Source organism: Lonchura striata, chromosome 5 (genome assembly GCF_050655825.1).
Source record: "Lonchura striata isolate lonStrDom1 chromosome 5, ASM5065582v1, whole genome shotgun sequence".
NCBI lineage: Eukaryota > Metazoa > Chordata > Aves > Passeriformes > Estrildidae > Lonchura > Lonchura striata.
Window position 1 is genome coordinate 52077605 of NC_140707.1, and position 23532 is coordinate 52101136.

Sequence of the window (23532 nt, forward strand, 5' to 3'; positions counted from 1 at the left end):
ATTTTTTTGAGGTTTTTATTTTGGGGGTGAGTGGGAGAGGAACTGGGAAGGAAGAAAAAGAGAGTTCAATCTCCTAAATAGGGAAAAGCCTCACTAAGGAAAAAAAGTGCCAAAATAATGATATAGTGTTTTTTTTAAAGTCTTTATTATGCAGAACATAGAATATATTTGAATGATTTTTTCCCAAGCATTTTTTTTCTCCAGTGCTTTTTTTTTAAACATGCATTGTTACCTTTTTAAAGCCAATGTACCATCCATTTATCTTTTTCCCTGCCCACAGAGCATCCATATTTATGTTAATCACAAGTGTAAAAAAAATTAGACATCTGGCATAAAATATTTTGGGGGGGAGCCCATTTAAAAATTTTATCTAAAATGTCTTATCTACAAAAAAATCCAATATATATGTACATTATAGCAACATAGAGGCATAAGAATACAGTGCAATTTAAGATGAAGTGCTGTGACTTGGTAATTCTGCCCAGGGCTTGTGGAAATGTGGGCCACCATTGGCTTTGGGGCTGCTAGCCTAAAGCCTCAGGCTCCAGCATTCCTCAGTTCTGTCTCAAGTGGGTCTGAATTTAATATTGGGAGGCTAGAGATGCATTAAGCTTAATATACCATTAGAGGGTAGCAGAAATACTGTCTGAATAGGATGAGCTTTGGCAAAAAACATCAGAATGTTTACGAAGGTCACGTGGTTTGGTGCATGTTTCACCTCACTGTGGGTATTTTTGGAATGGCACCAACCCTTGGCATATTCACGTGAGACCTGTTCACCTACCGTTGAGGAAATGATTTTGCTAGCTGCCACTGGTTCTGAAGTCCCTGACTGTCTTAGTAAGTCTCCCACTTTCAGCAGCCCAGGAACAAGCTACCCATGGAACTACACAGGAACTACGAAAGCTGCACAGCACCATCGGTGCAGAGAACTGCACTACTTTTGGCTCCCACGTACAGATCTCTCAATCACACACAAACTGAGTTTTGAACCTCTCCCTCCCAAGAAAACAGCAGTCCATACTGCTTAACTAAGAGCGCTGAGTATTCTTCTGTGGGTTAAAATCCACTGCATTCTTCAAGGTCAGTCTTAATTTTAATTCTTCATACCAAGAATCACAGTTTAAGGCCTTCAACACACACCATCATTTGCTTCACCCAACCCCATTTGGGGATATAAGCACAACAGCTCCAATGTCTGCAACAAATGCTTCTTTTTTTAGTGAAAGATAAAGCACAATACTTCATACATACACTTTACATTTGTGCTCTAGTACTACGTCTGAATCCTTGAACAAATGCAAGGCTGGGAATGTTTACAGGAATACAGAGCAATCAGAATGGCACTGATTTTTTTTTTTCCTTTTAAAACCATGTTCAGGTTATGCAGGTCAAATGACTCGTGCTTTTCCCAAATAGTGGTCCAATGTCACTTGGGTGTCAGGTCCAGCACCAAAGCCAACAATGCATCTGCCGAGGGGTCATACTAAGCATTCCTGAACAGCTCAGCACTTTACTAGTGCTAAAATAGAACAGACTTCAGGTGCCCCAAATCTCCATGCAGAAGGTGCCATCCACACAGATCCCAGCATGCTTGACACTGAATATAAACTATAAAAATAATGTATATAAATGACATACATTCTGACTGAGCATTGTATATTGGGATACATTTCCACAAGTTTCCTTCTCTGTGATGTAGCAACGGGGCTCATGCATAGTGCTCCAGATCCAGTGCTGCAAGGTGTTCTATTAGATGAAGAATCATGCTCGTACTTTCTTCCAACCTCTCCTATGATCTCCCTGAATGGATAACATGGCTTCTGAACAAGCAAATAGCTATAAGCCAAATGCTTTTCAGATGAAAACAAATCAAAATTTGCACAGAAGGAGAAGACGACTTACTTGGTATGGAAAACTTTTAGAGGAGTGTCTATTCAGGCACTAAAAACTGCACTCCTGATTTAGGGATACTTGTTCAAGTACACTTGAAAGCTCCCTGTACAGCTGAAAATATGCAATGATTGACTACCCCTTTTCTCCATCTCTGCAGTATCAGTCCTTCCTCCACACAGCACAGAACTGCTGATTTTATGGGCACACTTCCCTTGCCTGTTCTTTGTGAAGGTGCAGCTTTGACAGTGAGTATCACATCTGCACTCTTAGAGGTAACAGCAAGAGGAGGATGGATAATGCAATTCCTTCAGGTGTTTGGTCAACTCGCTCCTGAGTCTTTGCCTAAAGCAGAAGCATACTACACCCATAACTCAAGAACCAGAACTGTTCACTAAGGATGCCACTTAAAAAAGATATAGCAACTAGAGAGTTAAATAAACCATATACATACTATACAAAAGTTTGTGTCGTAAAAAAACAAAAATGAAGGCCCTGAATATTCTGACATAAAAAAAACCTGGTTTCTTTTCTGCCAAAGAACTAAAGGAAAACTATGAATCAGGTTCCTCAAGACAAAGATCTACTTGGGAAAGCCAGTTTATAACAAGAAGCAGATCTCCCACTCTTTGCTGATGCTTGGTAATAGGAGCTTCTCAATTTTCTTACGAGTGAAAGAATATGGCCATTAGCCTTAAAAACAGTAATGGTTCTAAACTCTTCACTCTGCTAAAGAGAAGCAATAGCTTGCTTGCTTAGTTCTTCAGAGAGGTACTGGGAAGGTAACTATTGTATATTTATGAGTAAATTTAGCCAATATACAGTACTGAGCAAAATCCTTTGTTCAAAAGCAGCCTTAATTTTCTTTCCAATTTTGCATCTCTTAAGAAATACCAGGAGTCATTTTCAATTATAATGTCTTTGAAAAGTTGGCAGGGACTGAAGTTTTATTTCTTAAGCAGCTTTTCTTCCTTTGTGATCTCTCAAGATTGGTTCTTTCATTCATTTCTACTGCCAGGAGAAAAGGGAGACAGATTTCTGGTCAGTACATAAATATCAAAGCAGCAATCCATCCTACACATACTATGACAGCATACATGCTGTAGGTTTGTCTAGCACAAACCCTTACTGGAGTTTTTTTAGTAGATGCGAAAAGGTTTTCTTGGCTTTCAAGCTCACTGAATAACTGAATTAAAAGTGTCAGTCTTGGATTTGTAACTCTTACTTTTTCAGAAGCAGTTTTAACAGGTTTCCTAATTTTTTACCAAACTTTGGCAAAACAGGTTCTCTTGAACAAAAGGCCTCAGAAAGGAATGGGGGGATTTGCTTTCCAAAAAGGATATGGCAAGGATGAAATGTAACCAAGCACTTTGCAAATGCTAACTGCCAGAGTTATTTCTGAAGTGCCTTTGCAACTCAAAATTCAAAGTTATATGCAGACATTGTGACTCGGCAGAAAGATACTAAAAGGCAGAAGCTTGAACAGTTTCTTCAACAAGTGCAACTAGAAACCAAATGAACACTAGTAATTTTTGAACACTATTTCAGAAGTATTACACAGGATTTACCTATATTATGCAGATTTTCACAGATGCTTTTCTCCCTTGCAAAGACAAGCTGCTCTAAAACTGATTCCCAGAGACAAGATTAAGATTCAATACTTGTAGAATCTATGATAACCTACTTCTAACTTAATACATCACAGTTTCCGAACTGCTACACAGCAGACAAACACACTGTGTATTTGTGAATGCTTAAAAACAGCTACCTAATGATCCAAGCCTTTAAATTGATCCGTTTTGTCTGCTCTTGAACCATTTCATGATCAAGTTAATAGGATCAGGGCTCATGTCAGGGATTCCTGTACTAACCTCCTCTTGTTCCCTAGTACAATCCAGAGAGAGAAAAAAAAATCAGTAAAGCTTCTTGAAATCAGAAAGCAGGTAGTCTACTGGAATGTTAGAGCTAGTCCTGGGCAGAACATGAGTGAGAAAGTAAACTCAACTAACTGCTGGTTATTGACTCTGCCTGAAAACATGAGACTATTTCATAGCTATCCAAGCTGCACATACAGACTTCTCAGACTCTGCACTCACTCAGCTTCGGAAGAAGAGCCAACCAACATTAATGGACTAAGACAGAAACAGTTAACTGGACCTATTTTCAAACAGTCAATTTCAGTTCTTCTCATATAATTAAGTTTCTGAAATTAAATGGTAAAAAAATGAACCAGTGTTTTGAAGTTCCATTACATTAAAATGTAACAAGATCTATAAATGCACGAAGTTAGATAGTCAATAAAATAGAAGCCAATTCTGCTTTAACTCACCACATGTATTTGCAGAATTGCTTGGTTCTAGTGGCCAAAACACTCCCTCCCTGTTAGTTGCAGAGTGAACATTAAATAACTTTAAAAGAATGATTTTTTTTTCAGCACCACACAAAGAGCTTTGAGTTGCTCTCTGCTTTAGTATTATGACCATCGGTCTGTTTCTAAAACCCAGTAACCTCCAAAAAGTATCTTCCTAACCCAAATGGAAGAGCTGGCCCAACCCAATTGACACAATGTTATCATTTTACTATCTTTGCAGAAATCATGTATGTCTAAATATAAAATACAGAAACAAACTATACCGCAATTGACTCATATTTAAAACTTTTGGTACCTTTTTGTTGATCCACATTGAAAGAATTCAAGATGTAAAGACTAAGTAGCAGACCAGTTCTAAGGTGTATGAGAGCATCTATTTGAAACAGAGGGACAGTATGAAACTTGAAGATAAAGACTCCAAACAGCAACTGGCTCAGTGAACACTCATGTGAGCAGTGTTGATCAGTAACAGAAGTACAAAAGAATAAAGATATCAAACTAAATGCAATTGTGAGGACATTCTCTCTCTTCAGGGAAGACCTACAGATATGCAGCTGCCAATGGGGACTTTGCTGGCCAGTCAAAATGTAATGTATGACTACAAGATTCAAGCTATCCATATTCATAACAGGGCCAGTGAAGACCACCTCACAGATGACAAGAAACAGTGAGTTAGCATAGCAAAGGGCAGCAGTCTTTCACAGATCTGCGTGGAATAGATGGTTCTCCAAATAGTCATTCCTTGTACAGGCCTGCTTATTGAGGGGGGGCTTAGCCTTAAGACTAAGCATGAGACTTGCTCTAGTTTGTTTAAACCCTAAGGCTCCCTTCTAGGAGTTGCTGACTTGTTCATGACTTTATGATAATTCTAAAGCAAGAGAAACTAACCTGAAGATGAGAAAGTAACACATACACAACTTTTATATTTTTTTCTTTTTTTTTAAACAGAAGTATTAAAAACAAAACAAAACAAAACCTTCTCCATCACTTACCCTCTATCAAAGGGATAATTAGTGTCAACACCAGGAGACAATCTGGTATCCATACTGTGAAGGAAAAGAGGCTACAGTTCCAGAAGTCCTTCTGCCTATGGCTTAAAAAACTAAATAATGTTTGGGAACAATGGTCCTGTCAGCGACATGTCAACAACACATTTATTTTAAAAAGGGTAAATTCAAGTTTTAAACATAAGTAACTGCAAATGAAAAAAACAACTTTGGTTGATTATCCATCTTGTTAAATATGTCAAAGTTAGGAATCAACAGTTTCTCTAGGAAGTCTCCAGAAACATACAAGTCAGCTCATTCCTTATTGGGAAGATCAGACACCTAGCAGTGACACTGATAATGCTGCCATGCCAGCGTCACACATGCTCACAACATCTCAGCCAGCATTTGGGAGGGCAATGGTGCATACAAAGTCTGAACTAATCAGCCACAGCCAACTTAGGTTGCTGTGAACTCACTGAGACAAATAAATAAAAAAAAAGCAAGAAGAAAAAAATAAAGCCAAGCACCTCTAGGGCCAGACCCTGAAGACAGAGAAATCAAAGAATTTTTTTCTCCTCTCCCTATTTACAAAATGCCATTTAGAGCCGATGTGGCCACTTCAGTATTGTGAGGAAATGTCTCTTATACTAAACAGTCATAAGTGTGTTGTTCACGGATGCTGTGGCCTGTGTGCCATGGAGTGTCCCATGGGCTGTGTCCTCCCACTGAGGCACATGGAGGGAGTTCAGTCGTTCAGTCTTCTGTTTCTTCATATGTTGTCTCGTCAAACGGCCGGTCCAAGAGAGGTACCAAACGGCGACGGGAATATTTCAGTTGCAAAAGGTCCCCAACTTCATTGATTTCTTTTAAAGCCTGACAAAGAGACCACAGTAGATCAGCAGAGGAGACAGATGCAAGTTATCCACACATCTTCCTTTATGCATGCCTGCACACTACTCTGACAGCCATTTTACCTGAGATTTTACTGTGCTAGAAGCCAGTACCTTCAGAAGTGCACAGGATTTTTTTTTTTTAGTGTTCAGAAATTTTGAGACCACATAAACAGCACTGGTCACTTAACTGAGAGTGCCTATGCATCCACCTGACTATTCCAGTTCCAGATTAGGATTATAATATCCAGCAAACCCCATGACTATTCATAGACATAAAAACAGAATAATGCTTTTCCCGTCCTGGAGGTAATAAAGCTGAAATAGAAAAAAAATGTACATTTTGTTTGAGGTTTGACTCCTCCTTATGCATCATTCAGTTTGAAAACAACCTGTGTTACCAAACCTGATCTATTGTATTTTTTAAACTGCAAAATAGCAAAGACAAACTACAACAGTGAGCTAACAAGTTCTATAGATGCCTTTGTTATATTTACATTTGATTAATTTGCATTATCCATATACAACTACAGATTAAAGCTGTGTCATAAACAACATGGCACAGGAGATTTTTGCCAGGCAATTCAAGGAAATAAAAAGTTATTCTGGGCAGGGCCCTAAGCATTTTCTCCTTGGAAAGCAAGTCCCACTGAGGTTGCCACAAAGGCTGCACTCAAGCAACTGATGACCCAGAACATTCTACTGAATTAGCACAGCCTTTCACCATTTTGACCTGAACTCAAATATTATGAAGTTTACCAGAGATCAAACATCTGCTTGCGTAAGAAATGAGGGAAGTCCCAGTGCAGTTAATCATACTTCCATTATATTGCAATCTCTGATAAGACATTGGTCCACACACAATATGGTCTTATTAAAAGTCAAATCCTAAGCTTCATTTCTCTACAGAACACTCCTAGAAGCAAAGTACAAAATAAATCAGTTGTTGCAGACAAATCTATGATAGCACGTGATGCTAGTTATTTTTTATAGGCAGAAGAGAAAAATTAATTCAGAAGATCACTTCCAAGTCCAATATGATTTTTTTTAATTCAAAGGTTGGCATTCTTCACTGCCCTGAATTGTAAATGTATTGAGATAGGTACATTCAGCATTGCTTCAGAATGTCACCAATTCAACACTGATGCTCCAATCTGCGTCAAATGCTTGTCTCTTGAGGACAGCTGGAAGATGGGGTTAATAGCTCTACATGTTTTCTCTTCCTAGATGGATAGTTCAAGTTTTTGTTTCTTTAAACAATGGCCCTTCATGCTTGTTGTATCTGGCAGCAAAAACCTCTGCACTCTAAAATCTGGGGAAACGACAAACCCAGAAGTTGGACCTCAGTAAAAACAAAACAAAACAAAAGTGTGGGCACAGTCTGCCAGAGCCTTAAGTAAAGATCCCATATGGAAACAATTTAAAGCTGAATTTCTGTTGAAAGAGTATGTTAACTGTTATTCTTGAATGCAGATTTAGGATTTTATTAATTTAAAACAAAAAGGACCATGTGACCAGCAAAGACTACAAAGGAAATGGCAATGGTGTACTCTGACTTTAGGAGAGTGTAATATATTTTTCATCACTGAAAAGAAAGCACAGCCCACAGCGATGCAGGTTATGAGGGACTTCACTCTGATCCTAAGCCAAATATTTTTAGGCAAGGAAGTTTTATTTACATAAAACAGTTAAAATTTTAACTAAGAACTGTTCTTCACCATGTGGGTGTATTTAATAAGAACAAGGAAGCATTACAAATATCACTATTTGCAAGACAAGCTTCTCTTCCTTATGCTTCAAACATGAATAAGTTTTGTTTAAAAAAATACCACAAGAGCCCTAGTTAGCATCCATGAATACACAGATGGGATACCAAGTTGTCTCCTCTTTCAGTGACTTAAAGAAGATGTCTGCCAGCTCTCCCCAAGTCCATTCATTTTAGTTCTTCCTCCTGCTGGATATTGTTGCCACAGTTAGCAAAAGGGATTAGACCTGAGGTCTGCCTTAATGATTAGCTGCCTGAAATCAATCCCTTTTCACTGCATCACAAGGAAACACTGCACAAAGTCACTGACACGAAAACTTGCTCCTTATTAACTCCTCTTGCCAATATTCTGGGTTCTGAGCATGCAGCTATTTTGAACCATAAAGGGGGTTACACTGACTTGGAAAAAAGCCTCCACATACTGAGCTAAATCAGGATTTCTTCATTCACTTCAAAACTCACACCTCATTTTGCTCTGGATTAATTTTCTTAGCAGACAAGCTCTAATATATTGAACAAGCATTTCCTAATTTAGTACATTTAACACTTATAGAGGTAGTCTAGCAATGAGTCTTATGTTAAGTGCACAAAATTTGAAATGTTTTTTGGAAAATGCAGAAAGAATTGACAGGAAAAGAGGTTTTTAAACCAGAGTAATAAAAGCTACAGATAGATTTTGGAAGAGCGCAAATGTGGTATTTATACAGACCCTACTAAAGCAGCTTATTATGGCAAAGGCCCCAGCTAGTCACTAAAAGAGAAGACCAAGAACCTAACCAACTGTAAAATTGCACAATTGCTCAGGTAGTGCCTGCACATCAAGTTTGTACAGTTTCAGTTTTAGCTCAATTTGCAGCAGTATTATTTCAGAGACTTCAGTTTTCTTTATTTTCCTTCCTCCCATCTCTTACTTATTCATCCCTACTCCATGTCCACCTGTCCCAGCAGTTACTGCTCCCTCATTTGTGACAATGAACTAAGGTCTATTACCACACTGAGCCAAGTCTGGTACTATTTATTGTACACAGGGCAAAGAGAAGCAAAGGAGAAGGTCTTCTCTGAATGTACTGGTTCCAAACCTTTATTTGAAACAGAAACAACTAAATTGAGATAGTTAAGGGAAGAGTAGCGGGTCAAGTACTTGGGAAGGGATTCCTTAAGCAGTCTGTTGCTGGAGTGTTAGGGAATCTCTCACAGGCAGAAATAACTCAGGAGCAGCATGTACAGCATCACAGATACACAGCAGGGTGATACTACTCAATGACACTACACATACATTACAAAACTGCTTACATCACACACTACCTTACTATTTTTTAAACAGAAATTAAATATAAAAAGCTTGCAATTTTAAGTTGTTGATTTTTATGTGAGTTCTGTAGCAGTCAAGTGTGAAAAGGTTGAATCTATTTTTTTTATAAGACATTAGTAAATATCTGTTATGTGTCCTATTTGCTATTCACATATTGAAGTGTTACCACCTGATCATATTTGGACATGAGGCATGATTTTCCCTTTCTAACCCAGTGACTACTCCCAATCACCTTGTCCACAAAATGTTCAAAAATAGTTTCAAGATTTTTTTTCTCCATAATCTTCTCAAGATAAAGGCAAGGCTTTTCAACCTCCAGCTCCTTACACTTTTTTGCCCTTCTTCAAGGAGAAGGTGACATTGGCTTTCTTCCAGTCTTCAGGAGCCTCTCCCAGCCACCATGAACTCTTCCTCCAAAGATGATAATCAAGAGTGGCCTTGGAGCGACAGTCAACTCCCTCAACGCTTGTGGATCCAGCTCATCAGGTCCCATGGACTTGTTCTTGTTGATTTTGTTTAAATGTTCCCTTATTGGAGCCTCCTTCGCACCAAAGTTGTCTTTACTGCTCCATACTTTTCCACTAATCTCATGCTCTCAGGATTCCTAAGTCTCACCAGTAGACTGAGACAACAAAGACACTGAGTACCCTTACCTCTTGCACAAATTTCTCACCTGATTCCCTGTGCCATTCAGCAGCAGTCCTCCACATTTTCTCTACTCTTTCTCTTGCTACTAATGCCCCATAAAAGCTCTGCCTGCTACATTTGATGTCCTTTGACAGACTGAGGTTCAGATGGGCTTTTTTTTCCTGACCCCATCTCTGCATGCTCTGGACTGTCTCTTTACTCTTCCTTGGTCACCTGTCTGTGCCTGCACCTCTTATACACTTTCATGATAAAGTTTTGTTGGTTTGTTCATTCATGCAGGCTTCCCACCACATTTCCTCTCCTTTAAGTCAGGATAGATCATTCTTCAGGGAAGAAGTGGGGAGGGAAAATCAGTCAGCTGTCCTGGCCACCTCTGCTCTTTGAGACTGCATCCTATGGGATACTTTCATGTAGGTCTCTGACTAGGACAGTCTACTCTCACAAAGTCCGAATTCATTACTCAACCTAGTTTACATCCTCTTTGAACTCTGTTAGTCAGAGAGTAACCACCATCCTTACTTTCTGAAGGCAGCATCTCCTAACTGATGCCGGCCTCCTTCAAAGAGACCTCCACTCCCTCTGCAAGTGCTGGCAGGAGTAAGTAAGGCATTGCATCTATACAGACTCACTAGGACAGGGTCATTTAAGATACAGTGCTCTGAAGCTTTAAACAAGAACAGTAATAGTAATCTCTGGAATAAAAATTCTCACTAGCAATCATGTGCTCCCTTTTGAGAGGAATATAAATGTTTTGGAGGTTCTCAGGCCATTAGCATCTAGGGTCAGAAGATGCAAAATGCTTCCTTCTAACCAGTTCAATGCAAGGTATGGCCTTTGAAGAGAGTAAAAAGCATTGTCTCACAGGAATGAGACTGTATCCTTTTAGAACAGAACAAGAAAAGTCCTGAGATTTACTCTAAACAGCCATTTTACACTGTTAAAGCAAGGAAAGAGATGGAGTCACTGCCAGCTCTATTGCAAAGGGCTTTGAAGATTAGGTTAAACTATGTAATGTACCAAACATTGACCCAGTGTACAAAACCAGACAATTGTTGTATCTGTTTATTAGCAGGCACGAGCAGAAGGAAAACAAGATGAGACACTTACTGTATCAAGCATCTCTTTGGTATGAGCTGCAGACAAACAGAATCTGGCTCTGGACTCGATGATGGGGGTGGCAGGGAAGCCCACAACCACAACACCGATGTTCCGCTTCAGCATCTCACGGCCGAATGCGCTGCAGAGGGAACAAGATCATCACGTCAAGTTATTCCAGTGGTGGTAAAGCAGGAGCATGAAGAACTCAGTATGGTAACCCACACAGGCCTTGTTGCAGCAAGGCTGTCACATCACAGTTTGGAGCTTCCAGTGCTTTCTTTTTAGAGGCAGAAAAGCCTGCTCACAAAAGCCTTTTTTAAATTCAATCCCAAGGTGGTCCTTCTCAAAAGGTTTCAGTGTATTAAGTTCTAACAAAGATGAAAGATTATATGTGGCAGAGACTGGTCTTTTAGCAGGCTGTTTCTAAATGGATTTGTAACCTAAGCTTGGAAATCTTTCCAAAAGGAAAGAGTGATTTTGGCTCAGAAGTTTGACTATACAAGGAACCCCTCATGCTGCAATACCCCAAAAGCAGATGTTTCTGTAATTTCAAGATGTTTTGTTTTCATGAATTTATTATTAAAGTACATTATTGTATCACAGAATGCACCACTTTATAAGTATCACGGGAAGTGCTGAATTGACACAGTAAATTGAGATAATATATAATAATATGATACCTAATATGCTTAAGGAAAGTGTAAAAATATCATGCAACTGTCACACACGATCTTCAACAAAACAAATTCTTAAGGAGATTAAAGAAAGTAGTGGCTGTGACTTAGACAATGAGAGACACAAAGATCTTGATCAGATCTGTAATGGAAGTGCAGTTGGGGGTGTTTCTACAGGCCACAGGAAATGGTTAATCCCTTTTGACCAGACCTTGTTGTGAGAAGTAGCAATGAACTGAAGAGGTTTATAAGGACATATAAAAATAACATTATTTTACTAGGTCTTTATATTTTCTGCCACCAATGTTTTCCTTATAAATAGGTGCATCCTGATACACTTTATTTTGTATCCATTTTATTACTCTCAAACTATTTTAAAAACAGGCTACAAGAGACAAAGAAAAGATCAAGTCAATGCAATGCAGATCCTGAGGGCCAGCTCTCATCACAGCTCTCTGTTCCTTGCTCATTTTAAGTAAGATACTGGCCCAACTGCTCAGCTAATAAATATTTCCATGAACATTTCCAAGGAAAAGATTGTATTTACTGGTAGAGAAGCTGGGCAGTGGAAGCAGCTGCCTTTGTGTGCTGGACCTGTAGTCTGCTGCACCCATAAAGGTAACAGGCCTTTTAAAACTCTGTTACACTGAGAAGGGTGAAGAACAAGGGTATCTAGCTTCAAAAAAGTGCCAGACTGACGCCTGAGCTAGTCAAGCAATAGAGATGTTCAGTACAGTGTAAAATGAAATTATGTTTTACAAATTTGAAAGTGTTGATTGAGCACTGTATTATGCAGACCCTGAAAAGGATGGCTTTGGCAATCAAAGGTTTTTGTTTATGTTGAAAAAAATTTTAGTATATACTTTATGTATCTTCTTTGTAGAATTTTAGCCTTAATTATCCACACAGCACTCCATAAACTGGCAAGAATTTATAAACCTATGTGCTACAGTTGTTTTAGTATTTACTATACCAATACCTGAGTGATTATATCTAGACCTCTTAAAAACTCTGGATTCATTAAATACATGTTGTTGTGTCCCACCATGTCCCATCCCCGCTGTTTTTCCTTTTCAAATTTCCAGAGTTCACCAATAAAAATGTTGGCTCCTTCTGATCCAGGAGCTAGTTGTAAGACTTCCTCCAGTGACTTTTAATATTAATTTCCATTCAATTTCAGCTCCTCTTTAGCACATTTATACACTTTACATATATATTAAATGGAAACACACAACCCAACCTTTAAAACATGACACAGAGAGGCAAAATTGCTTCCGCAAAGTGCTTTCTTGATGCCCCAAGCTACAAGCCTTGATCTTCTCAAGATCACTTATAGAAGTTTCCGTATTTTATAGGACTCAGTAATGATCACAAAAGCCAAAATCAAATATTTTCTTATATTTAGAAAACTCTTCATATTCTTACACCAATCTAGCTTTAAAGAACATGTAAGAAGTTATGCTCTCATACCCAATTTTTGCTGGCATGTACAGCATCAGAGGCACAACAGGGGAATCTTCATTTCCATAGATGATAAAGCCCATCTCTTTCAGTCGTCTCCTGAAATATCTTGTGTTCTCTGCTAGCTGCTGCACACGTGCTCTCCCTAGGAAAGAATTGACGGTGAGACTGAACTCAGTTATCATAAGTCACATTCATAACTGCAATACAAACCCTCAAATTAAACTACAAGACATTAATGTCCTGCTTGTACTTATGGAAGTGTTAAAAATAAATGCAAATTGGGATTTGTATTTTCTTCTCCTTCATGTAACCAAGGATAATCAAGCATTTTCTGACAAGTCTGAATGGACCATTAAATGGCGTAACTATCAAGTCCAAGCACTGTCTAGTTTTTCCATATCAGGTTTTCTTTCAATCAAGAGGTACCTGGCAAAAAAAAAAAAGGCAGTTACCTGCTTTTAAACGAGATTCAAAGTTTTCTCAGAATTCACTTGTAACTGCATATTGAAGAAGAGTTTGTTTACACTTTGAATAATTAATGGAAAACCTATTGAATTAGCTGGTGTTGTTCACCATGTTTTATCCTGCTTGTCTGCATTATTGTAAATTACTACTTTCCTCTTTAGATCTCTTTGCTGAACTATCACGTGGCTGCTCCCTAACCTTTTTCAGTTAAAATGAGCTGGATTTAAATTAAACTGATTACTTCTGATAATCCAGCTCGCTTCAGTTAAGTGGCAGCAGCCAATGTTTCATGTATTCAGCCATTTCTGTAGGGATTCTTTGATATTTGTCAAAATTAGTACACAGGACATTAGACAGCTAGTACAATTTAAATATTTCAAATGTTCAGATACATGTACAGAACAACCTATTTATCAGTTAATTAAATTCTAGTCTAGCACACTGCACTATATTCCTGGATTTCCCAGAAAAAGGTTCACATCATCTCACTTAAGCAGATCATAATACATTTCTTATCAGCTAATACTCTAATGTGCTTACGAGATTAAGCACTATGCCTTTGATGAGACTATTATAAGTAACACTTAACTTACTTGTCTCTTGTCCACAGTGTATATTTCTGGATAACTGATTACCCAAACACTACCTTGCCCAGGCAGGTGATTCATAAACAGAACCATTAAATGTACAGCATGCATATCTGTGCCACATAGTGAAGCTGGCTGCCAGACATTCATCGTCTTCCTTTAAAGTTGTAGATAACGTAAGGTGATTAACTAACAGGAAAGCCAGGTCTCAAAGAAACATCCAACACCCACACAGCTCTGCTCCAGGCCAGAACAAATGTAATTTTAAGAACCTATGTAATATTTGGTGCCAAGAGTATCAGACATTCCACCCACAAACAGGCAATCAAAAGAAAAACCTTATCAAAGGCATAGCATAAGAAAAAAAAGTGAAACCTGTTAAGTTTGTAAAACTTGGCCTATCATTAGTAGGTAGAAGCTGGTATTTTTAATAGCACTGACTGCCACTTAAGACATCTCTTCTTAATTAACAGTATTATTTCTTAATATTTTCTCCCCTAGAATTTCTCCATAAGCTTAATTCCTCTTCCCCAAAAAGCAGTAAGATTTCAGTAGAACACAAAGGCTTCTTGAACTTATGAAACTACATTTTTAATTTATTCACATCAGATCAGATCCTCTGCTGTAGACCCAGCTTTCTCTTATGTTTTCAGACCAATTATTCGGTAATTTTAAATAACCCAGACTGCAAAATTAAATTGAGAAGAAGAAACAAACTCAATAAAACTAAAAGAACCAAACTTACTGCAAGATACTAAAAATAGTGGGCCAAAGGCCACTACTTGCATTTCTAATATTGAGCCAATCAATAAATACACAAGTGTCCACAGCAAACTACATGCAGGAAAAAAGCTATTTTGGTATCTTCTGAGAAAGCTCCATCTGCACATCTCCTACACAGAAATGCAACAATTTCTGATATGTCAGGTCAGTGATGTACAATTGTACAAAATACAAATCAGTTATCACAAGTAGTAAGGTAACATACACAACTGCTATGATTGGCCCCTCTCGCAGGACAAGGAATGCAGCTTTTGCCATATATACATCTTCTCTGTGCTCCCATGAAGCACGGAGTTTACAGTGTTGAAGCAGAAGGAATTTCATCACCTGTATGGTTTTCCCCTCTATGCATTCACACCCTTTTCCATGTTCTTGGGAGCCTTCCAGACTAAAGATTAAAGAGCCATCTTAATTTGTAGTTGGCAACTGCTTCACAGCCTTCCCTAAACTCCTACCAATAAAAACAGGTTATGATTCTAGATTTGTCCTTATAGATTGAAGAATGCTTTGCGATGTAAACAAGTCTCAAGAACGAGTCTTCCAGTTCTCTACAGAGATGTAATCACCTATTAAAAGCAACTGACAGATTTGGAAGATGTTGCCTTCTTTAGGTTTGCAGGTCTCAAAAGTCTATCAGCTTTTACTTCACTCTAGAGCTAGCAAGTAATTTAATGAAATTACTACTTATTTAAAAACTTACAATAATATTACCAAGAACTTGAAAATATCTTCAGTGGCATCTCTACCCAATGGCTCACTACCCATCACATGTCATTACCATCTGAAGAGAACTGTAGTTGTGGTGAAGCAAAGCACCAGGAATTGAACAAAAATTGAGCACAGGTTCCTTGTCCTCTGCTTGCCTTTCTCCCTGCATTCGGTGCAAGTACTCTTCTCTGTACTTCAACATGTTTAGTCTCCTACTCCACTATAAAATCTTACACTTGGAAGAGTGATTCTACATGCTAACTGAATAGGGTTGGCAATATTATGCAACAAGCATATATCCAGTGTTTGGCTCTACCAACATTTTCTGGTTCAACCACATTGGTACCCACTGGTGTAGCAGGCTGTTAATTGCTAGTACAGTTCTACCATGTTTTCTAGGACCCCAAAGACAAACCAAGCAGTGCTGGAAATAGCAGTCAGTAGGTATCATTGCTAATCCCACTCACAACCCAAGCAGTGCACTGAAAACAGGACTTCTAAATTCCTTCCAAGCCCAAGCAGCTCCTGAAGGTTAGAGCTTTGTCCACATCTGCTCAACTGTAGGCCTAGAAAAACTGTCAGGACTGCATAAATTCTCCAGTAACTGGATTTTTTGGCAGTATGCAGCTACATTTTTAAAACCATGCAAAAAGGGCCAGATCAGACACCACCCTGCCAATTCTTCTTGCATAGAAATTGTGCAATGATTCTGGTAATGTCCTTTCATCTAGGAAACTGGAATGTAATGACCTTCAGCAAAGGAAGGAAAGGGGGGAAAAAAAGGGATGATTACTGGAACTGAGTTCTTCAAAAGATTAAAAAAACTGGAACTGTTTATCAGATCAACTCATCTTAAGTCCCTCATGGGTCCTGTAAACGGCTTAAACCAGCTTCTGACAGAACAACATTGAAATTAGAGGATAACTAATCACTTTTCCTGTACTTCTATACCCTTTTGCAAATTTACTACAGTCATATCAAGATTGCTCTTATGGTTTAGTAAAATAATTTCTTGCTTGTAGTAGCCTAGGCGTCATTTAGTCTCAAGTGCGCATATATCTCCTAAAGAACATGCTGCCATTGTATCAGAAGTAAAGGTCACATGCCATCTAAAGGGGAGAAACTCTTCTGTCACAAATAAACAATGTAAGAAATATTATTTTTAAAATGTAGCTAGCATATCCTTAAAAAAAAATCCAACACCCTAGAGAAAGTACTCCATTATGAATCTGAAAGCACATGAGATGCATATTCCTTGCAACCACTGGAAGTAAATTAGTGTCTTTGCCAGAACAGGTTCCCACGGGCTGAAACAATGACCCTGAGATTAGTTCAGATGATTAGAGTATGGTACCAATAATGCAATGGTTGTGGGTCCAATATCTGTATGGGCCATTCATGTAAGAGCTGGACTTCACAATCCTTGTGGGTCCCTCCCAACTCAGGATATACAGTAGTTCTGTGAATAATTCTTCATCACTTGTGAAGGTTTCTGCTTTAGAAGTCATAATGCTCAGAAAGGCAGAAGTTATAATGAAACCCAAAGCAGAGAAGGCAGAGTTACTGAATGCCTTCTTCACATTGGTCTTCACTGACAAGACTGTTCCTCAGGAACTCTGACCCAGGTCTGAAGACCAGGAAGGGTAAATGATTATTGTAAAGATGACTCTCCCCTAGTAAAGGAGGACTGGGTTAGAAAAAACCTAAGCAGACTTGTCATCCACAAGTCCATGGGCCCTGAGAGGATGCATTCACAACTGTTGAGAGAGCTGGTGGACACCACAGCAAGGCAGCTCGTGATCATCTTTGAAAGGTCCTGTTGATCAGGAGAGGTGCCTGAAGACTGGAAGAAAGCAAATGTCACCCTGAACTTCAAAAGGGCAAGAAAGCGAGCCCAGGAAATTGCCAGCTAGTCAGCCTCACCTCAATCCCAGGAGAGGTGATGGAGCACCTCATTTTGGAGACCATCTTCCACATGGATGACAAGAAGGTGATCAGGAATAGTCAGCATGGATTCACTAAAGGTAAATCACATTTGATGAACCTGATAGACTTCTGTGATGAATCAAATACCTGGATGGATGCAGGGAGAGAATGGATATTGTCTATCTAGACTTCAGCAAGACTTTTGACACCATCTCTCACAATATCCTCACAGGCAAATTCAGGAAGTGTGGATGGATGCGTGGACAGTGAGATAGATTGAGAACTGGCTGAATGGCAAACCCCAGACGGTTGTAATCAGTGGCAGAAGTTGGAAACCTGTCACTAGTGGTGTCCCCCAGGGTCCAATACTGGGCACAGTATTGCTTAACTTGTTCATCAATGACTTGGATGGAAGACATTAAGATACCACCTCAGCAAGTTCACTGATTACATGAAAGAGTGGCCAACATCACAGAGGGCTGTGGAGCCCTTCAGAAGGACCTCAACATGTTGGAGAGATGGGCAGAGAAGAACCATCTGAAATTGAACAAAGGCAAATGCAGGGTCCTGCACGTGAGGAAGAATAACCCCATGTACTCGTACAGACTAAGGGCCATTGTGATGGGCAGCAGCTCAGTGGAGAAGGACCTGGGGGTCCTGGTGGACAACAAGTTGTCCATGAGCCAGCAGTGTGCCCTTCCTTGTGGCCAGGAAAGCCAATGGTGTCCTGGGTGCATCAGGAGGAGCACTGCCAGCAGGTCAGGGGAGGTGATCCTGCCCCTCTGCTCAGCCCTGGTGAGGCCACAGCTGGAGTGCTGTGTCCAGTCTTGGGCTCCTCAGTCCAAGAGAGACTGGGAGCTCCTGACACAGGTCCAGTGGAGAGCAACAAAGATGATTAAAAGACTGGAGCATCTCTCTCACAAGGAAAGGTTCAAGGAGCTGGGCCTGCTCAGCTTTGAGAAGAGACAATTGAGAGGGGAATTTGCCAATGTACACAAGTACCTGAAGGGAGAGTGCCAAGAGGAAGAATCCAGGCTTTTCTTGGTGGTGCTAAGGAACAAGGAAAGGGATAATGGGCAGAAACTGATGCACAGGAAATTCCAGCTGAATATGAGGAAGTAATTCTTTATTGTGCAGATGACTGAGCATTGTAACAGATTTCCCAGAGAGGTTGTGGTGTCTCCCTCACTGGAGATACTACAGAAATGTCTGAATACAGTCCTGTTCAAAGTGCTTTAGACTGACCCTGTCTGAGCAGGGAGGTTTAATGGAATGACCCATCTTGGTTGCTTCCTTACCCATTTTGTGCATACATGCACTCAGAGCTGCTATAGTCCCCATAAGCATTTAGTTGACCAAGTACCTTCTTTTAGTTAGCTTGATTTTTATTTTTAGTTCTAAGAAAGGCCAAAACTTGTTTAGTTCTGGGAAAGCTTTTGTACAAAGAAGGGAAAAGTTTTATTGTGTTCCCTGGATTGTGGCTATCAGGAGAGAAGACAAGAAACCTGCCAAGGTAAGCAGTCCTAAAAAATACATAGCCATCGTAGCAAAGTGTATCTGCAGAGGTCATGCTAACATCAGTAAAGTTGTGGTATTTGGCAAGGTAAACTGATTGCCGGATACATCCCTTCCTTGACTTAAATAAGCTCTACTAAGGTAAATGATTCTGCCACAAATTAAGGATGGCACATCTATCAGTAGTTAATATAAAGCTTCTCACCTCCAACACCTGGCAGGAATTCATAAGATGGGACCAGCTTGAAAAACAGAGTGAAGTGAACTACAATAGAGGCCAAAAGCAACTTTTCCACAAAGAATCAATATATTATTTTCATCTTAAAGGTGCCTTATGGATCTGATATTAGCTTGCTGTAATTTTCTTAGAGTGATATAAAACATCTTTAATATGCTTCCAACAATCTTGTTAACAAAATCTATTCCTTTTTAGACACATACTGAGTCTTGCCAGAAGCTGTGTGCTACTGCCAGACTACATCTTCCCAAGTTCTTACAAAATTCTTCCAAATCTCTACAAATAAATGTTTTTATTCCCTTGATCACATGATGAAAACTGAACTTGAAGGTGTCTGATTGCGTTACAGCATGAGCTGTTATTGAAGGACTGAGTAATTGGGCCAGTAAATATGTATCACAAGTGGAATGATTCTGCATGTACTGAATTCCAATCTTCTTATATCAAGAGGGTTTTTTTCTATTCTACCTTTTTCATTTTATCATTAAAAACAAATATGTTAGTTTTCAATCAGTACGTAAGGCAAAGGCATGAAGTTCCTTAGTTTAGCCTCACCTTCCATGTTGACAGTGAAGTAAATAGGTTAAATTAAGGCTGCAATAATAAAACTCTAGTATTAGTGTTGAGCATCTACAAGATTGGTTAATGAAAGAATATAGAGTGACTTCATCATAGCTGCCTAATGTGAACTGGTATTTGTTGACCAAGAGCTTCTGCATACAACTTACAGTTTCACTGATGAGGGGTAATTTTTTGAGTTGTGTCCTATTTTGCATTTGATGTCTTTATATTGCAGTAAGTATCTTTGTTTTAGATCCAGGAGGCAGTGATCCCTAGTGTGACAAGCAGATAAAATCCTGTCTGTGTGTGGTTTTGTCTATCTGAAGTTGGTTTGCCCCTTTGAGTTCAGTGTCAGAGGGCAGTCTGTTTGTGTATAATACAACATGCTTTTTATTTCTCAAGAAGCCGTGCTGATGAAGTGTTGCACTGTTTAGAACATATTTGTGATTGTTCTCCAACTACTGCATAGAGATCAAACCAGGGGGAGGGAAACAAGTACATCCTGGTTGAACTGAATTTTCTTTTGTGTCCAGTACCATCTATGATAGCTTATTTATCAACCTTAATAGATGACAGAAATGTTATAAATACTAGATTTTTGTAAGAGAGTAACTTCTACAAATTCTTTGGTTCTTTGTAGAGATTATTTTTTTTAACATGGAATTGAGGAGTTACATGGACATTAGCTCTAAGAACGGTCTTTTTTTTTTTTTTTCTAAAGGCTAAGTTCATCCTGGCTTTGCAAAAATTTTTAATTGCTGAGCAATTGTTGTTTATTTATTAATAAACATAATTTTATAAATATCAGTTGTATGAGAATCCTTAAGTATCTGGACTGTTAATTCCTACTTCAAGAAGAAATGTGTTTAAATATCTCTTATGTACTAACAGAATCTCACACTGGGTTAGGTTGGGGGGATTCACCATGGGTCATTCAGTCCAACCATCCTGCTCAAGCAGGGTTGCCATTGAACATTTTGCACAGGATTGTATCCAGACATTTCTTTAATATCTGGGCCCCACAGTTTAGGAAGGACATTGAGTTGCTTGAATGCATCCAGAGGAGGGCAACAAGGCTGGTGAAGGGTCTGGAACATAAACCCTGTGAATAGCAGCTGAGGAAGCTGGGGATGTTTGGCCTTGAAAAAAAGAGGCTCAGGGGACACTTTGTCATTCTCTACAACTACTTGAAGGATGTCTGTAGGCAGATGGGGGTTGGTTTCTTATCCTAGGCAGTCTTAAGCTGCACCAGGGGATATTTAGTTTAGGCATCAGAAAAAAAACTTCACTGGAAGAGTGATTGGACACTGGAATCATCTGCCCAGTAAGGTGGTCGAGTCACCATCCCTGAACGTGTTTAAAAAAAGACTGGACATGGTACTCGGTGCCATGGTTTAGTTGATGGGGAGGTGTTAGATTATGCAATAGGTTAGATTTGATGATCTCAAAGATCTTTTCCAACCTAGATCATTCTGTGATACTGGTGAGAGAGACCACAACCTCTCTGGGAAATCTGTTACAATGCTCAGTCATCTGCACAATAAAGAATTACTTCCTCATATTCAGCTGGAATTTCCTGTGCATCAGTTTCTGCCCATTATCCCTTTCCTTGTTCCTTAGCACCACCAAGAAAAGCCTGGATTCTTCCTCTTGGCACTCTCCCTTCAGGTACTTGTGCACATTGGCAAATTCCCCTCTCAATTGTCTCTTCTCAAAGCTGAGCAGGCCCAGCTCCTTGAACCTTTCCTTGTGAGAGAGATGCTCCAGTCCTTTAATCATCTTTGTTGCTCTCCACTGGACCTGTGTCAGGAGCTCCCAGTCTCTCTTGGACTGAGGAGCCCAGGACTGGACACAGCACTCCAGCTGTGGCCTCACCAGTGGCAGTGCTCCTCCTGATGCACCCAGGACACCATTGGCTTTCCTGGCCACAAGGAAGGGCACACTGCTGGCTCATGGACAACTTGTTGTCCACCAGGACCCCCAGGTCCTTCTCCACTGAGCTACTGCCCAGTAGGTCAGCCCTGATGGAAAGCAGAATGCATATGGTGTGAAAGGAGATCAAAGCAGCAGATCTCAACCTACTTTTTCAGGAAATAATGCTGAAAGGGATTTTATAACCTAAGCATTAATGTTTACTGACTGTTGTGTGGAATAAAAAGAGCTTGTGTAAAGGGTAAGTTCTGTAGCATCCACCACTGTTCCCAAATTAAATTACCAATCTATAACCCAATTTTACAGAAATTCTGGACCATGTAATCTTACTACAAATTTTTGGCAGACATGTATACAATTAAAAGTCCTCCATCACAGAAAACAAACAAATAAAAGAAAGAGAAGGAAATCACAATCCACTTCAATGGCACAGAGAACAATGTGATGCCATTGTGTCCTGTTTCCCCAAAAAGACAATGGCAACATACAACCTACACAGTAAGAATATGGACCAGGCTGCAATACCCTGTGGTTGCTTTTCTGAGAGCACCAGCATCAATCACAGAGAAGATAAAGCACAATTTCATTAACATGGATAGTGCTTTTTCTCCATATACCTTGATATCAAAGGGCCAAAAAAAAGAAAGTAAGATAAAATTTCTTCTTCAAAAAGTCTGTATTTTCAGACATTGTGAAGTGCTTAAATCAAAGTAAACTGGCTACGAAAACTCAGTTACATATATCATTCTCTAAAAGTTTATTTCTTCAAGTCAGAGCAATGCTATTATACAATCAGGCTTGTAAATTTTTCCACATTAAAACCCCCTTGTTTTTGCAAAGGCTTATACTTTCATTCTGTTTATTATTCCTACATTTCCATCTTTTGGCTGGCTGTTTCAGTGAAAGACATAATTCAGCATATTCTGTTTTGGAAACAAGCATTTTTCAAATCTCAACCAGGAATTCAATATTCTTCTGCTGATTTAACAGATTCTCCACTAAGCTTTCAGAAGCTAAGTTGCCTCCCAAGGGCTTATGAAGATCTTTTGCAATGTTAACATAATAAGACAAGCTGTTTTCTGGACATTATACTTGTAAATACCTCAACATTAAAAAAAAACCAACACAACAGCCAATGTCTTTTTTTTTTTTGAGAAGACATAAAAGCACTACTACCCTTTCACTGCCATGAACATGTTTTTCATAGAAGATATAGAAAACTCTCCTCTTGAAGGCTTCTCCTGAAAAGCACAAGTCAAGCATGACTTCCAATAATACATGCATGATGAAAAAAAATAGCAAAATATTTTTGGATTTGCCAACTAGCAGAAAGGACAAGTGCAGCTTATGAATTTCTAACTGTAAGCAAGGGTCAGATTAGAAACCAAGTAGTACCTATTAGGGACTACAGTGAGTAACTTAAAACCAGAGAAATTAGAGTGAGATTTTAACCATGAAAGAACACTAAACAAAATTCCACTTCAACAGTGATTAAATGCCAGAACTTTTACCTTTTAAGGAAAAGTTGAACTAAGAGACAGGGAAAGTGTTTGTTGCTAAAAATGCTGTAATGGATGTTTAAGGACCAAGCAGGTACTGATTTCTAGCTGATTTTAAGACACTTGTAACATCACCTGTCAGAAGGCAAACTCATGACATGAATTCACACCCCAAGGCAGAAAGAGGGATCAACAGTGATTCCCCTGCACAATC

The 23532-nt window shown here is 39.2% G+C and overlaps 1 protein-coding gene across 1 annotated transcript in view; it reads right to left on the minus strand.

The window, feature by feature from the left end:
* Nucleotides 1-5395: 5395 nt before the first annotated feature.
* The window catches only part of SPTLC2 (serine palmitoyltransferase long chain base subunit 2), a 72702-nt gene continuing 54565 nt past the window's right edge, over nt 5396-23532 (minus strand). The window contains exons 10-12 of the mRNA XM_021542830.3: nt 13111-13246; nt 10976-11105; nt 5396-6126 (exon numbers count right to left, since the gene is read on the minus strand). Coding sequence (XP_021398505.1) covers nt 6007-6126; nt 10976-11105; nt 13111-13246 — 386 coding nt within the window. The 3' untranslated portion in view covers nt 5396-6006. The remainder of the gene's footprint in view (nt 6127-10975; nt 11106-13110; nt 13247-23532) is intronic.